Genomic DNA, 21,903 nt, shown 5'->3' with positions numbered 1-21,903 from the left:
TGGCATTTATGAAGCTTGTCATTTTTGCAGGCTATTTTAACAAATGGCATGGAGGATGGAAGGACTTGAGCCAATGAGAGTGTTTGGGCACTAGAATGCTGAACTAGAATTGTTCCAACCAGCCTTGCTGGACTAGCAGCTCAACGCTACTGCTAGTAGGGCTGGGTTAGTGTTGCTATCCCACGCGGGGAAGCCCTCTAAGAGCAGGCCCCCTAAAAAGCTAGTGGGCATATCCCAGCCCCACTAGCAGCTTGGGATCACATCTCCATGATGGTGGATTGCTGAACTCTCAGCATTTGCCAGCTAGTCTAACTTTGTGAAAATCCCCATCTCTAGCGCAGCCATTGGCTGCTAGACTGGAAGAGCGGGTGATTCCAAATGTCTTGGCATTTCAATGAACTCCTCTAGTCTATTCAGATTAGAGCAAGTTGGGGAGCCGTACTGTGTGAGAAGCCTTAAAGGCTTGGTGTGCAGCTAGCTTGGATTAGAACATCAAGAGCAGACATAGGGGGGGGGGGGGGACACACAGAGAAGCTGCAGGCTTCTGATGCGGACGGGGCAATCTCGAGAGCGTGAGTGAGCAGCAACAAACACGCGGGAGGTCGAGGAGTGGGAGAATGCCCAAACTGACGACTGAGCTGCGAGTGCCCGGGGGGGGGGGGGGTTGTGTCTAGCTGGCCAAGGAGGAGAGAGAAGGTCAAGTTAGGTGGACTCAAGGAGGGGGGGGGGGGGGAGTGGGGAAGGTTAGGTGGTGATGAGATCAACTTCTTCATTGGAGGGCTTAATGCTCTGTTTATTGTTGTGTTCTGCAAAGGATTTTAAACTGTTGCTGAGTGTTGCTGCCTTCCTTCTTTGTTTTCTCTTCCTCCTCTCATTTTTCCCTCTCGCCATCGCCATTTCTTTTTCGAGCTCCCTCCTAGCTTCCCATCGATATATTGTTTCCCTCCCTTTTCCCTCCCTCCCTTCTTCCTCTCCCCCCTTCTCCTATGGCCGACACCGATGCCGATTCGCTTCCTCCCTTTTCTTCCTCCAAAGAAGGCCCCGTCCTCTCCATGATGACCAAACGCCTCCGCGCTTTGAAGAAGAAATACAACCGTATCGTGCAGATCGAGGACAGTAAGGCGCTCGGCAAGGCCATCAACAGGGAGCAGGAAGAGGTGTTGAAGACGAAGATTGCAGTGGCGGCGCTCATCGACGAGTACGAGAAGCTGCGGCAGCCTCTGGTGGTGGCGGTGAAAGAGGAGCTGGTGGAGAGGGAGAAGGAGCTGATGGCAGCCACGCTGAGGAGGGAGGAAGAGGAAGAGAGTGTGGCGGGAGAGAAGGAGGCAGAGGGAAACGAGAGCGCAGTCAAGGAAGCTCGAGAACTGTCTGGCGATGAGGTACGCAAGGATTTGGATGGGGATGCCCCTGCAGTGTGCAATGGGGATCACGAAAATGCTGGTTTTGAGTTCAGAGATGGCGAGCAGCAGCAGGAACAGACTACCGATGGCTTCGAGTCCGTTGCTTCTTCCGACCTCCTTGTAGCTGACCTCCTCCAGCTCCTCTATTTCGCACAGCTTTTCGATATCAAATCTCACCGAGAAGCTCCTTCTTTGGTTTGGACAAAGGTTCATGAACGAAGCTCCTGCCTTTCTTACGATTTTGTCACTGAAGACTCCACCAGCCCTCTGTTAGAGGATGACCTTGATGCACTTGCTCTCTTTGGATCGTTGGTAACATCTCGACCACCGAATGCGACGTTTTCGCACAGAGATGCTCTGGAGCAATGCATTCAGCACGCTATCCTCTGGCTGCAGGACTCTGATCGGCCCATCCGCTTGGACCTCGGCTTAACATGTATCCTTGTTCTGTTTTACGAAGTTGTATTTAACTCGATGTGTTGTTCCTCATTCTTGCAAGTTTTACATTTTCCAACGATTGTCTTGCTGCCATATTTACTGGTCTCTTTTATCATAAGAGCTCATCTCAAGTGGTACCAGAGGCATATAATGGATCATTTCTCATTACCATATCTCTTTACAAACGAACGCTAATGTGTGTTAAACAATCATGCGATGCACCCTTGAGTATTATATTCTCTTTATTGTACCTTTTAGTAAGCAATGTGGTTTCCATTGGATCCTGTACCGCTTTGATGAAAGTAGAAATTCAATTCCAGTTTGTGCTGTTTGGGAAGAGAGAGTACTTTGGGTTCGTCCCCCAACTTCGTAAACAATAGAAACAGCCTCGCATTCCTTAAACAAAGAAAGGTAAAGTTGTCATCCTTGTGATGACTGTGGGTATAAATCCTTTTGTACGAAACATATTTTGCAGGTGTTCACTCTTCAGTATTAATTATTCTCTCTCCTAAGCAGAGGGAGCTTATGTTTGAACATCGATGAGAACATGAATGTTGCTTTACTTAGTATTTGATATTTTCAAAGAGCGCCTCTCTCTCTCTCTCTCTCTCTCTCTCTCCCACACCCTGCCATCCTCCGCTTCCTATTGTTCTCTTTGTTCTTCTCTCCCCTTTACTTTACTTGCAATTATTCTTATGTGGTTAGATCGAATAGCTTTGATGAGTTATATATTCTTTGACATCTATTGTTAAGACTCACACTTGAGAGAACGGCTCAATAGGATTTTGTCCTCGGAGTATTTTGCCATGAATCCAGAGTTGCAAACTGTTAGTCAAGAGACAGCAGCTGCGGCAGCTACAGCAGCAGGGCAATACACATCACAAATGCTGATGCAGGAAGCTTCAGGGGGAGGCACATTCGAGGCAGAAAGTGCTTCTGTGTTTCTTTCCCATCAGGTATAAAGTTTTTTGTTCAAAATTTTTCGGCTAAGAGTTGCAGTTAAAATTTTTTTGGACATCTGATTCAGTGCAACAGGGTTTGTAGTGTTGTAGCATAGGCATGAAGATTTTTGAGGCCATCTACATTGATGCCTGGCATTTAAGGATCAAAAAATGCTCTATAGATGACTGTTCATATTTACGAAATAATAAATGCTCTATAGATGACTCTTCATATTTATGCCTTATTTGATATAACAGACTGTAATGTCCAAAGGATGTATATGCATTGCAACAGGTTATGGATGAGTGCATTTTTTGGAATGTTAGACCAGAAGCTAAAATAAATAGGCGGCATGCATTTATATGCAGACTAAAGCAGAGAAGCAACAAATAGACAGCTGTTGTCACCTAAATTCTCTAATCTAGCCTCTACTGCAGATCACGGGAGTAGCACCATGATTCTCCTCCCAGCCAATTCATGCTAAGGCTCCAAGCGAGGCAGAGAGCTACGTTACATGAATCCACGTGAATCAAATCCTTCTCTTCTCTCTCTAGCCTTAGCAAACCCCAAATCCCTAGATAGATCTAGATGCCACATGTCATCCATATAGGGCCTTCCTAATGCAACATTTCACCCCTCTCTTGGGATGCATTTAATTCCTTGCCCCTAGGCACAATCTTAGCACTAGGCCCTTGGTCTCAGATCTATCTAGTCTGGTGCTATCAGCCCTCACCTAGGACCTTGACATTAAATCCCTCCCGATCATTTACATGAAGCGCAAACACATATATTACAGAGATAGATCCTTTAAGGGAAATGTCGACTGATTCTTCTGAGGTCATGCTACCTCGGCTAGAGCGTAACATTCCTTCCCTCTTCAGACATCAGCGTCCTCGATGATAAAGTCTGGGAACACTCTCCGCAACTGATATACGGATTCCCAGGTAGCTTCGGATAGAGGTTGACCATGCCATGCAACCAACACCGTGGGTATCTTTCGATTTCGTATTTGCATTGTTCCTCGGTCCAGGATTCTTGTTGGTTTGCGCCTTGCAATATCCTCTATCTCCTGAAACGAAACCACACCTTCGATTAGTGAGTCACCAGTATGTAAAAATTTCTTTAAACGTGAAACATGAAAAACTGGGTGCACCTTACACCCCTCTGGCAATTCTAATTTATAGGCTACACTGCCTATTCTCTTTAGAATTGACCACGGCCCACAGTATCGAGGTGATAACTTAGCACACTCTCCTGAAGTCAACGACTTCGAGTGCGAAGGAATTTTGAGAAAAACTTTTTCTCCTTCTTCAAATACTCTTATAGACCGATTTTCATCCGCATACACCTTGGCTGTATCCATAGCCTGGCGGATATTAGCTCTCGCAAGTGCTAGCATCTCCTGCATTTGAACTACAAAGTTCGCGGCACTAGGCACTTTCTGCGGTACTCCAACTATAGTCGGATTGGTTGGTCTATAACCATAGTTCAGTTCAAACGGACTGAACCCAGTAGATGAATGTTTCCTATCATTGTAGGCAAACTCCAACAATGGCAACCACTTGTCCCATGTATGTTGCCTCAATGACACATATGCTCTCAGCATATCCTCTAAAGTCTGGTTGACTCTCTCCGTCTGACCATCCGTCTCAGGATGATCCCCACTACTCATTCCCAACTCAGTCCTTAGTGTCTCGAATACCGCTGTCCAGAAATGGCCGGTAAATCTGACATCTCGGTCTGACACTATGGATCTAGGTAATCCATGCAGACGAAATATATGTCTAATAAACAAATCCGCCACTTGCGGGGCACTAACAGACTCTCTAGTCGGAATGAAGTGAGCCATCTTGGTTAGACGATCAACCACCACAAGGATGATCGCAACGCGGTCAGACTCTGAGGGATTGGCCAAGTTAGGATCGCAGCCACTTTCTTCGGATCCATTTCTACCCCCTGTGGAGTAATTATGAACCCTAAATACTCAAGCCTAACCATACACAGTATAGTTTTCTTTTTATTCACGTAAAGACTGGCTTTCCTCAAAGTACTGAACACTATTCTTAAGTGTTCACGATGCTCAGTAACCCTTTTACTGAATATCAAGATATCGTCAATAAAATGTACTACGAACTTTCCGATATACGGACGTAGTAAATCGTTCATAAGCATGACGAAGGTCGCTGGAGCATTGGTAAGTCCGAAGAGCATTACCAAAAACTCATAATGACCAAACCTGCTTCTAAAAGCGGTTTTATGCACATCCTCGGCTCTAATCCGGATCTGATGATAGCCGCACTTAAGATCTATCTTGCTGAAAATCACGGCTCCATGTAATGCATCTAGCAAGTCATCAATCCGAGCCATCGGATACCTGTGCTTAACAGTGATATTATTCAATGCTCTGTAATCTATACAGAGGCGAAACGTATCATCCTTTTTCCTCTTTAATATCACTGGTGAAGCAAAAGGTGAGAAACTTGGCTGAATCTGCCCCAACTTGAGGTATTCTTCCAGTTACCTACGTACCTCCGCTTCTTCAATAAAACTCATTCTATAGGGAGGTCTATTTACAGGTTCTGCCCCTGGGATTAGCTCAATCTTATGCTGAACTTTCCGCTCTAGAGGTAACCCATAAGGTAGTTCATCCCTAAAACATTCAGAAAACTCCTCTGTTATAAGATTAGCCAGCTTGGCCATCTCACCACTTTGCGTAACATCAGTGCTAGTCGAAGAATTATCCATCGACTCTACCGATGCTGTGCAAAGGTATAAAAACTCTACTTGAGCCTTTCTGATTTCCATCACGGAAACCAATGGTCCTTGAGGTATATCTCTTTCACCTCGCAAGACATAAAACACATCATTCATCTTGAATTGATATACGTGCTTTTTCCAATCAATGGCTGGATTCTTCCTAGAATGCCACGCCATTCCCAGGGCTATATCCGCATGAGCAAGCTTGGTTATTTCAAAATCAAGCTTCTCAGCATAGTCCTGAATCCGAAGCTCTAACTGGGTAACCCTTTGGTCCCATACTTCAGTTGAACTTCCATCGGCCATCTTGACTGTATACGCATAGTCAGATGGACTTGTCTTTAATTTCAGCCTCTTCACGAGCTTGGAGTTAATCACATTGTGAGTTGACGTTGAATCAAACAACACAATGACATCATGACTGGCCACTTGCCCTTTCATTTTGATTAACTCCGTATCATTGAAGGCTGTATACCCCGTTGCTGCGGGCTTAGACAGGATGTTATCAGGTGCACTCGTCACTAACTTAGTAACAGACACACAGAACAAACAAGGTACTAACCTCTGAGAAGATCCCGCTAGCTGAATCTGCATCTCTTCCGCTCTGGGACTTCCCTGCATCTCCACGTCGCACTCTGAGATCACCATCTCAGCCATCCGACGATCTTTATTACGTGGACAATCTCTCCACTGATGAGGTTGAAGGCAACCAAAGCATAAGCCTTCTCTCCTCGCTTTTTTCCCGTTGTTTTGGGTTCAAGGGAGATTTAGACCAAGCCCGGGCTGCCATTGGAGTTACTTTCCTCTTCACTCCAATGGTGGTACTTGGTTTAGGAGTTTCAGCCGGTCTCGCCTGCTTGGCTTGACCACTCGGCTGCGAACCACTCCCTCTACTAGCCCACTTCTTCTTAAACCCAGATTTTTTTGGATACCCATACTGGGTTCCGACCTGTGCAAACCTACTTGGCTTGCTGCCCTTGGCATCCTCGTAGTTCAGGACTATAGCTATTGCATCATCTAGCGTGTTCGCGTACTTAGCTCGAACTTCCATTTTTATTCGATCATTCAATCCAAATATGAAATCTTTCACTTGGATTGATTGAGGCAGGGGTTCGTCAACCTTCATTACACTCTCTCGAAACTTATCAGTGTATTCTGCCACTGATAAATTTCTCTGACGAAGGTTCCTATATTGATCCCAAGCTCGGGATGCTTTGTCAGGAGGTAAGAAGTGTTTCCTGAACTCTCTTTTAAACCCCTCCCAGGTAGTGGATGCTATGCCATCTTTTTGTTGTTTAATCCACCACCGATCCGCAGCCTCACTAAACATATGGGTGGCCTCGCGGATCTTTTTGATGTCATTTCTGATCTCACAAATGGCGAACGCCTCGTCCCATTTGTGTAACCAGGTCTCAATGACATCGGAGCTACGGTCGTTCATCCGACCAGAATACTTTTCCGGTCTGTAATTCACAATATTCGGCACTTTAGCCTTTCTAGGCTCGACCGTATGGACACTAGACTCCAGTTCCATTGGAGCCTTGCCCTTCTCTTCTCGAGAAGGTCTGGCAGACATACTCTGTAACGCTCTCCTAAGCTCAGATTGCCCTGCGTTGGCTTGCAATTGCTGCGCTAACAACTGTTGCAAGGCATCCTCCAGCAATGCAATCCTGCCAGATAAAGTGTGAGCTACTGGGCGCGATCCCTGCTGGGTCGGCCGAACTCCTGATTCACCAGGGTCCCTCCTGGAAGCCCCTTCTTCTGCTTCCATTTAGTTCAGTAGGTGTTTTGTTTTGGGGTTCTTTTTTTTTTTTTCTTTTAAAAACACCCCTAGAATACTGTAATCACAAGCTGACACAATTCAGTGTACTGACACTCTGAACACAATTCCCTATACTAGGGAATTCCTGCAATCCCACATTCACACAGATCAAGCATTTAATACGAGCATATATCACAGATGGCGCTTTTCCCTATACTAGGGAAATTTCTGCAACTTAACTCAGACTCAAGTATACAGGCATCTGCACAGGCATAGTCTGTCCCTATAGCATCGTAGACTGGAAACTCATATGCAAGCGGAGCATCACCAAACTAAAACAAGAGAAGAAAACACAGCATTGACAGAAGTGACAGAGAGCCCCCTGGTCTATGAACTCCGATCCAAATCTGTCTAAAGGAATCGAAAACTGGGACGGGTCGAGGCAGCCAGATATCCCGAAGCCCATGGGTTCTATGCCTTCGTGTTCGCTGCGCCAAATCCTGACTACGTGCTCACTCGAGCAATTTGCTCCTGCACACCGCTCACGAGCTGCTGCTGCTCCTTGGAGATATACCAGTAATCACCTGTCACGTTGCAGGCCTTCCCGTTCACGAGCCACTTGCGTACGTCGGTCTACCAAAGGAATGCGTCCTTTCTTCGTGTTTCGTCAGGTCAGCCCATCGTGTGGAGGTCTTGTGCGTCGCCCAACTCACGTACCACGTTGAAAGCCTCCTGCAATTCTGCTCTCTCCAGCCTATCGACCGTCGTCACAGGTTGTTCACGAACAGCCTACGCTTCATGTCCCGTCCAATTTCTGCGCTCTTCGTCGAATCACTTGCGTAAGCCCATTCGCATGTCAACGCGCTGCACAATGTGACCAGACGACCGCCCGTGTTCCTCTGCGCTCCACCGATTTGTAGGCCTGTCAAGTCGTTACAGGGACCCAAGTCCTCTCGCAGGCCCTTCAACGTCGACAGACAGGGACTCAAATCCAGGCATCGTCGGCAACTCCTTCACGAACAACGTCGGCAGCGTTGGATCTCCATCGACGCCAGTCTGACGTAGAGCGGAGCTGTTGTGACTACGGTCGACGGACTCTCTCTCTTTTCACGTCCAATCCACGTCGACCGTATGCCACCACGCTATTCTACGCTCCCTCGTTTCGTCGAGTAGCCTTACGGGAGCGCCTTCTATCACAGACTCCCGCTGTTCGTCGTCACAGCACCCCGGTATCTCGACGATCCCACGCCTCTTTAGGACGTCACCCGTCCCTTCTTCTCATACAAGGCTCTGATACCAATTGTCACCTAAATTCTCTAATCTAGCCTCTACTGCAGATCACGGGAGTAGCTCCATGATTCTCCTCCCAGCCAATTCATGCTAAGGCTCCAAGCGAGGCAGAGAGCTACGTTACATGAATCCACGTGAATCAAATCCTTCTCTTCTCTCTCTAGCCTTAGCAAACCCCAAATCCCTAGATAGATCTAGATGCCACATGTCATCCATATAGGGCCTTCCTAATGCAACATTTCACCCCTCTCTTGGGATGCATTTAATTCCTTGCCCCTAGGCACAATCTTAGCACTAGGCCCTTGGTCTCAGATCTATCTAGTCTGGTGCTATCAGCCCTCACCTAGGACCTTGACATTAAATCCCTCCCGATCATTTACATGAAGCGCAAACACATATACATAGATAGATCCTTTAAGGGAAATGTCGACTGATTCTTCCGAGGTCATGCTACCTCGGCTAGAGTGTAACAGCTGTGGACAGAACCCTTCCCCCTGAGAGAGAGAACTGTCAGCGTTATGTCTCATCTACCATTGTAACACAATCATGGGTTAGTGTGTGGGAAGTGTGGTTAAAGGAGTGGACAACTGGACCAACCTCATCATGCATGTATATAAGTCATTTTCAATAAAGAAGATGTACGTCACTACATCACCTCTCTCCCTCATCTCTCCTTTCTACATGGTATTAGAGATCCTTGTCTCTTGTGAGCATTGAGAGGTACGCTTATGAGGTTGAGGTTGAAAGAGTGAGGAGCTTGCAAGTGCTTGAGAGTGAGAAGAACAGTGCAAATGAATGTGTGGACTTTTTGTCGAAGATTCCTTCATTGGTATGGCATCAACAACACAACTAAGGGTTCTAGAGACCATGATTCCGGCAACAACTATTACATATGAAATTGTAGAGTGAAGAACTTTGTTGTTGGTAGGAAGTTATGGAATCTTGTGTCAGGTTTGACACCAGTACTAGATAAGAAAGTACCGAAGAGGATTAGCTTATGATGATGAGAATTCCAAGGCAATGGACATTCTCATAGCATGCCTGAAAGATACAGTCTTTGCATAAGTCAAGATTAAACATTGGCAAAGGACACATGGACAAAATTGGTGGTAAATAGGTTGAACCTAAAGTTAGTGGAAGAAGATTAACCTATCATGGAGCATTTGAGACATATGTGGATTCTTTAGAGACAATAAAAAAGTTTGGCTAAAAAATCAAGATGATGAGTTCGTGGAGCACATCTTGAGGAGTTTACCAATTGCCCGGGACATCGAGAAAGCTCCAAGGGTCCCAATTGCAAGAATCTTCTTGGGAGGGGTTGCGGCTCGAATTGGGTGACGAGGAAGCTGAGCTCTAGCCACAGTGCCTAGGCAAGCGTGGACGTTGCTAGGTGAGAGAAGCAGGGAGGGAGGAAGGGAAAGTCACAGCTGTGGGGGATGGCGGAGGGGGGGAGAAAGTTATGATTTGGGGGGCGGGTGGTGGGGGTGATCACTAGATGCACTGTTAGGGTAGCGTGAGGTGGCAGGAGGGGTTAGGATGGGTGGGTAGAGGGGAAAGGAGAAAAGTGGTGGGTCGATAGGGGCGGAGGGCGGAGGGGGTCTAGAGAGGGATCAGGGGAGATGCTTCTCCTACACTTGGCCTTGAGCTGGTTGGAGCTGTGGGGCATGGCGGAGGGGGGGAGAAAGTTATGATTTGGGGGGCAGGTGGTGGGGGTGATCACTGGATGAGCTGTTAGGGCAGCGTGAGGTGGCAGGAGGGGAGAGGATGGGTGGGCAGAGGGGAAAGGAGGAAAGTGGTGGGCCGATAGGGGTGGAGGGCGGAGGGGGTCTGGAGAGGGATCATGGGAGATGCTTCTCCTACACTTGGCCTTGAGCTGGTTGGAGGCGCGAGCTGCATTGCCAGGGCAAGCTCTTACCAGGTGTCCCATTTGTCTACACTTGAGGCATTGCCTTGGGAGGCTTGAAACCTTGACCCTCTGTCTGAACTCGCTTGTGTAAGGTCTTAAGAAGAATATCCTTGGGGAAGGATTCTGGGAACTCTGTGATCACCTTGGGACATGGAACACCATAGTGCAGCCCCTGAGATCCTCAGATCTGGCCATGCTCTAGCCTCAGTCCCTTGGCCATCAGTTCAGCCTGATCTGAAGGTGTCCACGCAGCACGACAGTCGGAGGTTTGGACTAGCAAATGGAGAGAGGTTTCATCATGCTCCGGGACGATATGCCACTCCAGCTGCCTTCCAACCGACTGGAAGACCATCTCATCGATCTACTTCCGGACTCGATACCTCCAAGTAAGTTTCCTTATCGACTTTCAAAGTCTATGGAGGGGGGGTTAGAGCAGCAATTGCCTCAATTAGTGCGTGCAGGTTTTATTAGACCTTCTTCTTCGCCTTTTGTTACACCCATTCTATTTGTGGCAAAGAAGGATAAGTCTGCACGACTATGTGTTGACTACAGAGCACTCAACAAGCTTACGGTAAGCAACAAGTTTCCTATGCCCCGATTGAGTACATCTTGGAAAGACTCAATGGTGCAAGATTTTTCTCAAAGATTGGCCTCAAGAGTGACTACCATCAAGTTCGGATTTTTGAAGCTGACATCCCAAAGACAGCTTTTCGAACGGAGTGAGCTCATTACGAGTTTGTCGTCATGCCCTTTGGTGTGAAGAACGTACCACCAATAGTCAACAAGATGATGTCTCGGGTATTCGCAGAGTATATTGGAAAGTACATGTTCATCTTTCTCTATGATATCCTTATTTTTTTCGCTACAGCCGAGTAGCATATTAAGGATGTGTGATGTGCCCTACAGTTATTACGTGATAACCAGCTATACCTCAACGCAAAGAAAAGTGAGTTCAGCTTGTTGGAAATTCAGTATTTGGGTTGCATCATTAGTGCTCAAGGGATTCGATTGGACCTTGAGAAGATCCAAGTTATCACAAGTTGGGTCAGGAGATCTGATCTTTTGTGGGTTTGTCCAGCATACAGCTCGCACATGGAGGGTTTCTCAACATACGCAACCCCTCTTACAGATTTACTCAAGGGGGTAAAGACACACAGATAAAAAGTTCAAGTCACAGGCAAAGCTTTGCAGGTCTTCCACGACTTCCAACCGTTGGCCACGCAACACCAGTTATGAAGATCGCCTCTTGGGATCAATTTCTGAAAATCACAGATGCTAGCAACATCGCCATAGGGATAGTTTTATAACGAGAAGATAGGCTTGTGGCATATTACAACAGAAAGCTTAACGATGCCGAAAAGAATTATTCAGTGTATGATAGAGAGCTCCTCGGTGTCATCCAGGCATTAAAACATTGGAAGCCTTTCCTATACGGACGGACTTTCTCGGTGAAGATAGCTTCAGACAATGCCTAGTACGCAATGAAGCGATCGGCAGCAGCGGTGGAGCCAGATATTCCAGCAATTTGGGGGAATGATCGAGTACATTTTCGGCAAAAACAACCCCGTTGCAGACGCTCTGAGTCGAAAAGGTTCCATCCAGACCATTGAGCAGGCCACTGTGCTCGAAATCAAAGGAAAGGATCTTGATAGCATGCAGACACAGTACGCGGAGTCAGCAGAGTCTGGCACACAGTTCCAATTAGCCTCGACGCTTGCTCTAGGCCATTACTCATTAGAGGACGGTTGGCTTTTCTATAAGAAAAGGTTATGTGTACTCAAAGACAAACAACAGTTGCTTCTTCATGATGCCCATGACGCCCTTACCGGTGGCCATAGAGGTATCAATGGGACTTTGGAGAAGTTAGAGCGTTATTTCTATTGGCCAAAGATGCGGAAGGACGTATATGGCTCTGTACAAAATTGTCAAATATGCCAAAAGATCAAGGCTTTCCACAAGAAAGCAGTAGGCTTACTTATGCCATTGCCAATCCCCGACGGTCCTTTTCAGGACATAGGTATGGATTTCGTGGGGCCACTTCCAGCTTCCGTAGGTACGCATAATACTCAATGTCTTACTATTGTTTGTTGCTTTAGTAAATATTGTATGCTCATTCCTTGCAAACAAATGGCCAGCGCTGAAGATGTAGCTCGTTTGTTTATCAAGTATTGGTATCCCATTGGAGGGTTGCTAAAGACCATCACATCTGACAGGGACTCAAAAGTTTACGTCTAACTTTTGGCAAGTCTTGTTTGATAATTTTGATACTAAGTTGCAGATGTCCAACGCTTTCCATCCGCAATCGAACGGCGAGACGGAAAAGTATAATGGTATGGTATTTGATATTGTGAAATCATATTGTCATGATGCTCAGGGAAAGTGGGAGCAGTTTCTTCCGCTTGTGCAAGCCATTCTGAACGATACCTATTCTTCGAGTATTGGTTGCACACCTTATGAAGCGGCGTTTGGATGGCGGTTTACCAATACTCCTCACCCATCTCTTGAAGCTAACAAAACCATTGAATCAATGGCAGAGATTACGGACTCCGTGAAAAGCCGCATCGCCAAAGCTCAGGCATCGTATACGCACCAGGCTAACAAGTCCAGACAAGATGTCTAGTATAAAGAGGGTCAATGGGTGTATTTACGCATTATCAAGCAACAACTTGAAGCTCTTGATGAAGCCAAAGTTTTGCAGCGAGAATAGATCCTTCTTCATAAATTCAAGCATGGGTCAGGACGCAAGATTCATGAGTTTTACAACAAGTTCCGTGATTGAGGTACCCATGAAGTAGTGTGGTTGGACGAAGATTTTTTTCCAGGAGTTGCCTCAGATATTGGCGGACTACTTCGAAGCAATGAACCTACTGCCAAGTTAAGGAGGAGGGAATGTCACATGCACCCTTGCACTTGGGTGCAAGGTGACACATTGGCTACATCGACAAGTGCATTATAGTTCCCAGATAGGAGATTTTGTCATATGCTGTGACCCCTTTGTGAGCCCTTGTCCAGGGACAGTTAGGCACAAGCTACGTAGGTCAGTCTCTCAGCCTTAGGTCAAGTCAGTAATTCAGTTCTTGTTCACTAGTACCCACTGGAGAACAGTAGGTTAAGTGTTTCCATCTTATAGGTTAGGTCTTAGCCTAGGTTAGGAGCCCCTTTAGGGTCCCCAAAGGCTGGACAGGTAAGCAGGGAAGGCAGCCTGCAAACGCTGCCCAAAAACTCCCTTGGCAAATGAGCCAGGGAGGGCTTTTATAGGCTGGTTGTAGGCCAACCAGTCTGTAAAACAGACCGACTCAGTCGGCTATTTACAGACTGGGTTGGCTCAGTTCCAGCCCTATAAAAGGGCCCCTTGGCTGTCCTCTTTCCTCATTCAGTGCTCCTGCCTTCAGCCCTCCTACAGCTCCACTTCAGCCTTCTTGTGCAGCGCCTGTGATCCTCAGATCTGGCCCTGCTCTAGCCTTAGTCCCTTGGCCATCAGCTCAGCCTGATCTGAAGGTGTCCACGTAGCACGACAGTCGGAGGTTTGGACCAGCAAACGGAGAGAGGTTTGGGCACTGTTTCCTCAGCTTTCTCAGCTTTCTTTTACAGGCTACACAACCTACTTCTTAGCTCTATTTTCTCAGTCATATCTCAGCTCTCTCTCAGTATCTATTACTCTCAGCTTTCACCCTCTCACTCACATAGTAACCCTGCATTCCGGTAGACAGCACAAGCCTTTGCCTTGCCTTGTAGAAGCGTGCTACATTGTCAGTGTGGAAAGCATCAAGGTCGAGGTATTGGTCGACGTTGCCTCTCAGGTCTTTGGGTCTGCTATACGTGTGCACAGTGAGCTCTTTAGAAGCGTGTTTCATGCTCTCTCGAAGAGTGTTCTTTGTATTTCTCAGTTCTCCAAGTATAAAGCAAATTCTCTCCCCTGATTGGGGGAGGGGGCCCTTAGTGGGTACATGGACCCAATTGGTTGTCGACTCGATTCTCTCTCTACCCTCATCTCCTTTCTCTCTCTATGGTAAACAACGCTCATTCCTCGCGAAAGGTTTAAAGAAGGTCTTGCTGTGAATTACATGATCAGATTACCGTTGCATGTTACAATCATCGACCATAACTCTAACTCTTTGCCTCTTAATTTTTCCATGCATCCCCACAAAATCGTGAGGACCTAAAGTGGTAGACAATATATGTGGGTGCTGTCCTCATGATAAACCTCTACCTTGGTGTACTTTTTAGTACCTCTAAGCGGTTACACCTTCATTGTGTGTATTTTGTTACGCTCAAGACGAGGTGACATGACCTCGGAAGGGTCAGTTGACATTTTCCTTTAAAGGATCAATGTTTGTATTATATTTGTTTGGGCTTCATGTAAATGATAAAAAAGGAATCAAGGTCAAGGTCCTTGGTGAGGGTGACATGGCACTAGACTAGGTGGATCTAAGGCTAAGGGACCTAAATGCATGAAATGTGCCAAGGGGCAAATGATTTTAATGATATCCCAAGAGAGGGGTAAATGATGCATTAAGAAGGGACCGTGAAATGAAGACATGTGGCATACTAGATCCATCTAGGGAAATTTGGGGCTTGGTGGAAATTAAGTAAGCAAGAGCTTCAACGTAACGATGAAGAAAGAAGAGAAAGCTTACTACTACCGTTGAGATCGGTTGGGAGGTGATCTTATGTGCCTGCGCCCGTGATTTGACGTATAGCATAGGAGTAAACAAGGTTATGATCTAAGGTATCAGAGCAGTCGTGATTGGGTTGGATCGAGGACTCATCAGAGTGACGCAGCGGAAGCAAGGAATCTTGTCTTACGAAATTTGAGTGAGAAAAAAACCAAAGAGTGACGTACACGTTAGTTTTATGGGTGGTTATTTTTGGGATTCCGTGACAACGCGTGGAGGTGTGCTGTGGTGCATCGTATTAGAAGTCGCTGAGGAGCAGCGTGTAGAAGCGATTGCCCGTTGTATTGCTCGTAAGGTTGCCTGTTAGCAGATGTTATCGCAGGTCACTCTGGTTTCAGCAATAGTTCGTCAACGTTGGAGCTCCGTGAAACATCAGGGTGGCGCACGCGTTGGTCACGGTTTATTGACCTCTGGCTTCTTGGCATCGCGAAGCGACAGTTATTGCACACAGCTTGATTATCTGGCGTTATGATGAGCTGTTGGAACTTTGGTTAACACCAAAGGCTAGAACGGAACATCATTGAATTGGGCTGGCTACTGCCTTTGTGCATAGGGCTCTCTTCATTTGAAGGCGAGGTTACTAGAGTTACGACTACCTGCAGAGAGCTATTGGGTGATCACGAGACTTACTTGTGACATTTCGTTATTTGGAGATTCCAGTTATCAACAAGTACTATGCAGATAACATAAGATAACTGTTGAAGTGAGAGATGGGGTGTTTGGGTCTCCAATGAGGGTGTAGCTGAGCCACAGCAGGAATATTCATCTGGTTCAAATACAGGAACAACTTGATCTCTCTATGCTACATGAATGACCAGGGAGTTTTCTATGCTTTGTAAGTTTATTTGCCTCCGTGTTTAAGTTAATTATTGTAGGAGTTTCCCTAGCATAGGGAAAAGTGGGTTTGGTTACAGTGTGATATATGCCTGGTTAGCTGTAAATTTGAAAGTTGGACTTTTGATTTGTAAATACATTTTCAAGCGGTGTTTTATTTTTTATTCAAAAAATAAAAATACCCATCGACCTAAATGGAAGTAGAAGAAGAAGCTTGTAGAATGGATCCCGTAGAGTCGGGAGTCCGGCCGACCCCGTAGGTGTTGCGTCCAGCAGGTCATACACTATCTAGCAGAATTGCAATGTTAGAGGATGGCTTGAAACAGATTTTAGCGCAGCAGTTACAAGCAAATGTAGGGCAATTTGAGCTTAGGAAAATGGTGAAGAGAAAGGTAAATCTCCAATGGAACCTGAGTCCAGTGTTCATACGGTCGAGCCTAAGAGGGCTAAAGTGCCTAATATTGTCAATTATAGGCGAGAAAAGTATTCTAGTCGGATGTCTGAGTGTAGTTCCGATATCATTGAGACTTGGTTACACAAATGGGACGAGGCCTTCGCCATTTGTGAAATCAGAAATGATATGAAGAAAATCTGTGAGGCCACCCATATGTTTAATGAGGCAGTGGATAGGTGGTGGATAAAACAGCAGAAAGATGGAGTGGCATCCACTACTTGGGAGGGGTTTAAAAAGGAATGTAGAAAATACTTCCTACCTCCTGACGAAGCATCCCGAGCTTGGAATCAGCATCGAAACCTTCGTCAGAGAAATTTATCAGTCGCAGAATACACTGATAAGTATAGAGAAAGTGTTTTGAAGGTTGATGAACCTCTACCTCAGTTAATCCAAGTAAAAGATTTTATCTTTGGATTGAATGACGGAATCAAGATGGAAGTTCAGGCTAAGTATGCGAACGCGTTGGATGAAGCAATTGCCATAGCCCTGAACTATGAGGATGCAAAGTAGGCGAAACCAGTTGAGACTCCAAAATCAAAATCAAGTACCACCATTGGAATGAAAAGAAAAGTAACACCAATGGCAGCTCGGGCGAAGTCTTGTTTGAACCCAGAGCAAAGGGAAAAAGCGAGGAGAGAAGGCTTGTGTTTTTGGATCCAAAGAAAGTGGCTGCGATACTGACTTGGCCAATCCCTCAGAGTTTGACCGCTTTGCGATCATTCTTGGGATTTGTCTAATTTTATTGAAGGCATATCAAAGGATATTATTGCCATTGATTGATCTGACCTCAAATAAAGTGTCTTTTATATGGGGATAGAATCAACAGGAAAGTTTTAACATCATAAAACAAGCCGTAGTATCAGGACCGGTGTTAAAAATAGTTGATCCCCAGAAACCGTTTTTTATTGAAACCGATGCAAGTGGCATTGCGGTAGGAGTAGTTCTCTTTCAAGAGGGAAGGCCAGTAGCCTTTGAAAGCAAGAAGCTTTCTCTCTCTCAACGAAATTGGCCAACTCATGAATTAGAGTTGTATGCTGTTGTCCATGCTCTAAAAACATGGAGACATTATTTGTATGGGTCAGAGTTTTATGTTGATGTTGATCATGATACTGTGAAACATTTTTGTAAATAACTTGACTTGAGAGGCCGCCAAGCTAGGTGGGCAGAACTCATGCAAGAGTTTAACTTGACGATTCGGTACCGAAGAGGGAAGGATAATAAAGTTGCTGATGCGTTGTCACGCATTATGCATAATATGAGTTTTACGGTATTAGAGAGTGCTCTAATGATCGAGATAAGAGAAACTCAAAAGGTGGACGAGTTCGTCCCTTTGGCCTAAGGCTCATGTATTCAAACTCGGGGAAAAGGATAACCTGGCATCTAGAGAAGGTCAAACTTATGTAAGATATGCCATAAGGGATGGTATGCTGAAAAGGAAAGGCAAGGTAGTAGTACCTAATCAGAATGATCTCAGGCAGAGAGTCATTCAACAATGTCATGATAGCCCATGTGCGGGACATCCAGGAGTCGAGAAGACATATGATCTCGTGAAGCGAGATTTCTTTTTGCCAAAGATGAAAAAGCATATTCATGAATATGTGACACGTTGTTTTTCGTGTCAGGTCAGCCCTTGGAGATACCACTGGGTAGGTGGGAGAGCATTTCCATGGACTTTATTGTAGGTTTGCCTACGACACAAGGTGGATATGATTCTATCCTTGTGGTGGTTGATTGTCTTACCAAGATGGCTCACTTCAGTCCAACTAGAGAGTCTGTTAGTGTCCTGCAAGTGGCGGATTTGTTTATTAGACATATATTTCGTTTGCATGGATTACCCAAATCCATAGTGTTAGACAGAGATGTCAAATTTAGCGGTCAATTTGGGACTGCGTTGTTTGAGACACTAAGGACTGAGTTGGGAATGAGTAGTGGGGATCATCCAGAAACGGATGGTCAGATGGAAAGAATCAACTAAATTTTAGAGGATATCCTTAGAGCATATGTGTCATTGAGGTAACATACATGGGACAAGTGGTTGCCATTGTTAGAATTTGCCTACAACGATAGAAAACATTCCTCTACAGGGTTCAGTGCTTTTAAGCTGAACTATGGTTATAGACCAGCGAATCCAACTACAGTTGGAGTACCTCAAAAAGTGCCTAGTACTGTGAACTTTGTGGTTCAGATGCGGGAGATGCTAGCACTTGCGAGAGCTAACATCCGCCAAGCTATGGATAGAGCTAAGGCGTATGCGGATGAAAACCGATTTGTTAGAGAATTGAAGGAAGAAGAAAAAGTTTTTCCCAGAGTTTCTTCGGACTCTAAGTCTTTGACTGCAGGAGAGTGTGCTAAGTTATCACCTCGATATTGTGGGCCATGGTTAATTCCAAAAAGAACAGGCAAGGCAGCCTATAAATTAGAATTACCCCAGGGTTGTAAGGTGCACCCAGTGTTTTATGTTTCTCGTTTAAAGAAAATTTTGCATATAGGTAACTCACTAATCGAAGGTGTTGTTTTGTTTCAGGAGATAGAGGATAATGCAAGACGCAAACCAACAGGAATTCTGGACCGAGGAACAATGCAAGTACGTAATCGGAAGATACCCACGGTGTTGATTGCATGGCATGGTTTACCTCTATCAGAAGCTACCTGGGAATTCGTATACCAGTTACAGAGAGTATTCCCAGACTTTATCATCTAGGACGATGATGCTTGAAGAGGGAAGGAATGTTATGCTCAAGTCGAGGTAACATGACCTTCGGAAGAATCAGTTGACATTTTGCTTTAAAGGATCAATGTTTGTATTATATTTGTTTGGGCTTCATGTAAATGATCAAAAAAGAATCAAGGTCAAGGTCCTTGGTGAGGGTGACATGGCACTAGACTAGGTGGATCTAAGGCTAAGGGACCTAAATGCATGAAATGTGCCAAGGGACAAATGATTTTAATGATATCCCAAGAGAGGGGTAATGATGCATTAAGGAGGGACCCTGAAATGAAGACATGTGGCATACTAGATCCATCTAGGGAAATTTGGGGCTTGGTGGAAATTAAGTAGGCAAGAGCTTCAACGTAACGATGAAGAAAGAAGAGAAAGCTTACTACTACCACTGAGATCAGCTGGGAGGTGATCTTATGTGCCTGCGCCCGTGATTTGACGTATAGCATAGGAGTAAACAAGGTTATCATCTAAGATATTTGTTTTTGTAGAGGTTGATTCGGGGCTTTAGCTCCTGCCTGTTTTTGTTTAGGGCCGTTCCAAGCAGCATGATCTTTGCCTGAACTGTTAGAATTATTGTCATAACTCCAGGCAGTGACCAATGTAATCCATAAGTGAGTTAGGGGCACTTTTTCCTCACTAGAGGTTTTCCCCCCTAATCACAGTTAGTGGGTTAGTGTGGTTTTGTCACTTAGACAAAACCACCTCCACACTACTTTGTAGTTAATCTTATCTATTGTAGCTTTCATGTTTTGGCTCTGCAGCTCTTGCTTCCAGTTTGTCTGCTTCTTTCTTTCTCACATTTGGTATCAGAGCATGCAACTCTTGGATTAGCTTCCCACCATCATTCCAATTTGCACGCCTTTCGTCTGTACGATTGTACGAAACTGTCGTGCGCATGTCGGTCGTACAACCGTTGCCCGTCAGTCTTACAAGCTTGCTGTTTGTTGCTGCCGTTTTGTACCGTTCCCGCAATCCGTACTCTCGTACAACACTTGCGCAGGTCGTTTGTACTTTGTACCTACAAGAAGTTGTCGCATATTGTATGCCGCACATTACAGCCGTTCGTACAAAAGTTCGCCGTACAGTCTGCTTGCCCTCTGTCCGTACTGTTGCTGCAAATCCGTACTTAAGTATGGATTTTCGTACTCTCATCTGTAGGTGTTGTACATTCTGTACAGCTCAGCTCTATCCGTACTTTGGGGATTTTGGGTGTGCTCACAGGCACACATTTGCACTCAAGGTGCATTTTGAGCTTGTAGTTCGGATTTTGATCGTGTTCATTTGCACACATGTGCAGATTTGGGGCTTTTGCAAGCAAAGTTCAATTGTGCAACATTTGGGGCTTTTAGTCAATCTGAGCTTTTTCAGTTGCAAAAAATTTGGGGCTTTTGCATTTCGGATGCAATTTAGTAGTGGACAGTTACTTTGGGAGTTTTGCAAGCATTTTTGGACTCAGATTAAGTCACATTGCAGACATTTGCCATTTTTTGCAGACAAATTTGGTAGATTTTGGGCATTTGCAGAGCATTCTGGTGCATTTTAAGCCTTTGATAGCCTGTGACATCAAGCTGTCATTTTGGGCAGATTTTTTTGCAAACTTTGGTTGGGCATCTTTGATCCCAGAAAGCGATTTCACTTAACAGATTTGCTGCATTTTTGTTTTATCTAGTAGATATGGCTCAAAGCAATCCCAATGAGGTTTTTTGGTGTTCTCACACAGGAGGATAAGTTGGATGGCACCAACTACTCCTTATGGAGCTTTATGGTTTGCAATATCTTAGTTGGCAACATCTTTGGGATTATGTCAATAGAGATGAGACAAGGCTAGAGACTGTGGTTGCACCTGCCACTCCTCCTCAAGTCAAGTACAAGGTGCAGGACAAGTGTTAGGAGCAGCAGTAGTTGCTTTGGTGCCTCCCACACAGGAAGAGAAAAGGTGGGTTTCACATGATGCACAAGCTCTTTAAGTTATTTCCCTTTCTGTCAAAAGGTTTATAATTCCACACATTCGGTCATGCAAGACCTCGAGGGCAGCTTGGGATGTTTTAGAGAGCATGTTTGTAGCCAGAAATGATGCATGGGTCTCTTTCCTAAAGAGAGCTATCTCACACACATATGGATGAGGGTGATTCCATGAATGCTTTCCTCACCAAGCTTCATGATCTGAGGGAACAATTGTTGAATGTAGATGAGATCATTCCTGATTCAGAGATGATTACCACCACTTTGAATTCTCTTCGTGAGTCATCTCGATTTTCATACCTCGCTGAATTTGTCATTGAGGGGGGTACCAATCCTCTCTCTTTTCACGAGTTGGTAGGACTCTTGTTGCAGGAGGAGCAAACCAGGAAGAACATGGCCGAACGGGCTGGTGAGCATGCCATGCTTTCAAAATTCAAGCCTAAAGGGAAAGGACAGCAAAAGCAACATGCTAATCAGCTACACATCAGCATAAAACTGGTTCTGGACAGTGCTCTCACTGTTGGTAAGCTGAAAGGAAAGGAAAGAGTGGACACAAACTCAGAATACTTGCATTATGGAATGAAGAAGAGTGAGGTCCTTAAGTAGGCACCTCATACATGCTCACTGACATCACTGATGACTTCAGAGCTCCTCAATCATCTCCTCAATCTGCTCCTAGATTCTCTCAATCGTCCTATGTGGCTCTCCACCACCTAACTGTGCTTGTGGGCACCTAACTGTGCCTCTAGCACTCACACAT

General features: G+C 45.4%; 1 protein-coding gene across 4 annotated transcripts in view; it reads left to right on the top strand.

Moving 5' to 3' along the window:
• Positions 1 to 797: 797 nt before the first annotated feature.
• The window catches only part of LOC147884762 (uncharacterized), a 44,646-nt gene continuing 23,540 nt past the window's right edge, over positions 798 to 21,903 (top strand). For all 4 annotated transcript variants that reach the window (XM_087397977.1, XM_087397978.1, XM_087397976.1 and 1 more), the window contains exons 1-2: positions 798 to 1,836; positions 2,592 to 2,794. In XM_087397977.1, the coding sequence (XP_087254103.1) occupies positions 987 to 1,836; positions 2,592 to 2,794 (1,053 nt within the window). In that variant the 5' untranslated portion in view covers positions 798 to 986. The remainder of the gene's footprint in view (positions 1,837 to 2,591; positions 2,795 to 21,903) is intronic.

Source organism: Dipteris shenzhenensis, chromosome 26 (assembly GCF_047967505.1).
Source record: "Dipteris shenzhenensis isolate YYH24624 ecotype China chromosome 26, Dip_SZ_1.0, whole genome shotgun sequence".
NCBI lineage: Eukaryota > Viridiplantae > Streptophyta > Polypodiopsida > Gleicheniales > Dipteridaceae > Dipteris > Dipteris shenzhenensis.
Note: the sequence above shows the minus strand (reverse complement) of the source record. Positions and strands in the feature narration are given on the sequence as shown.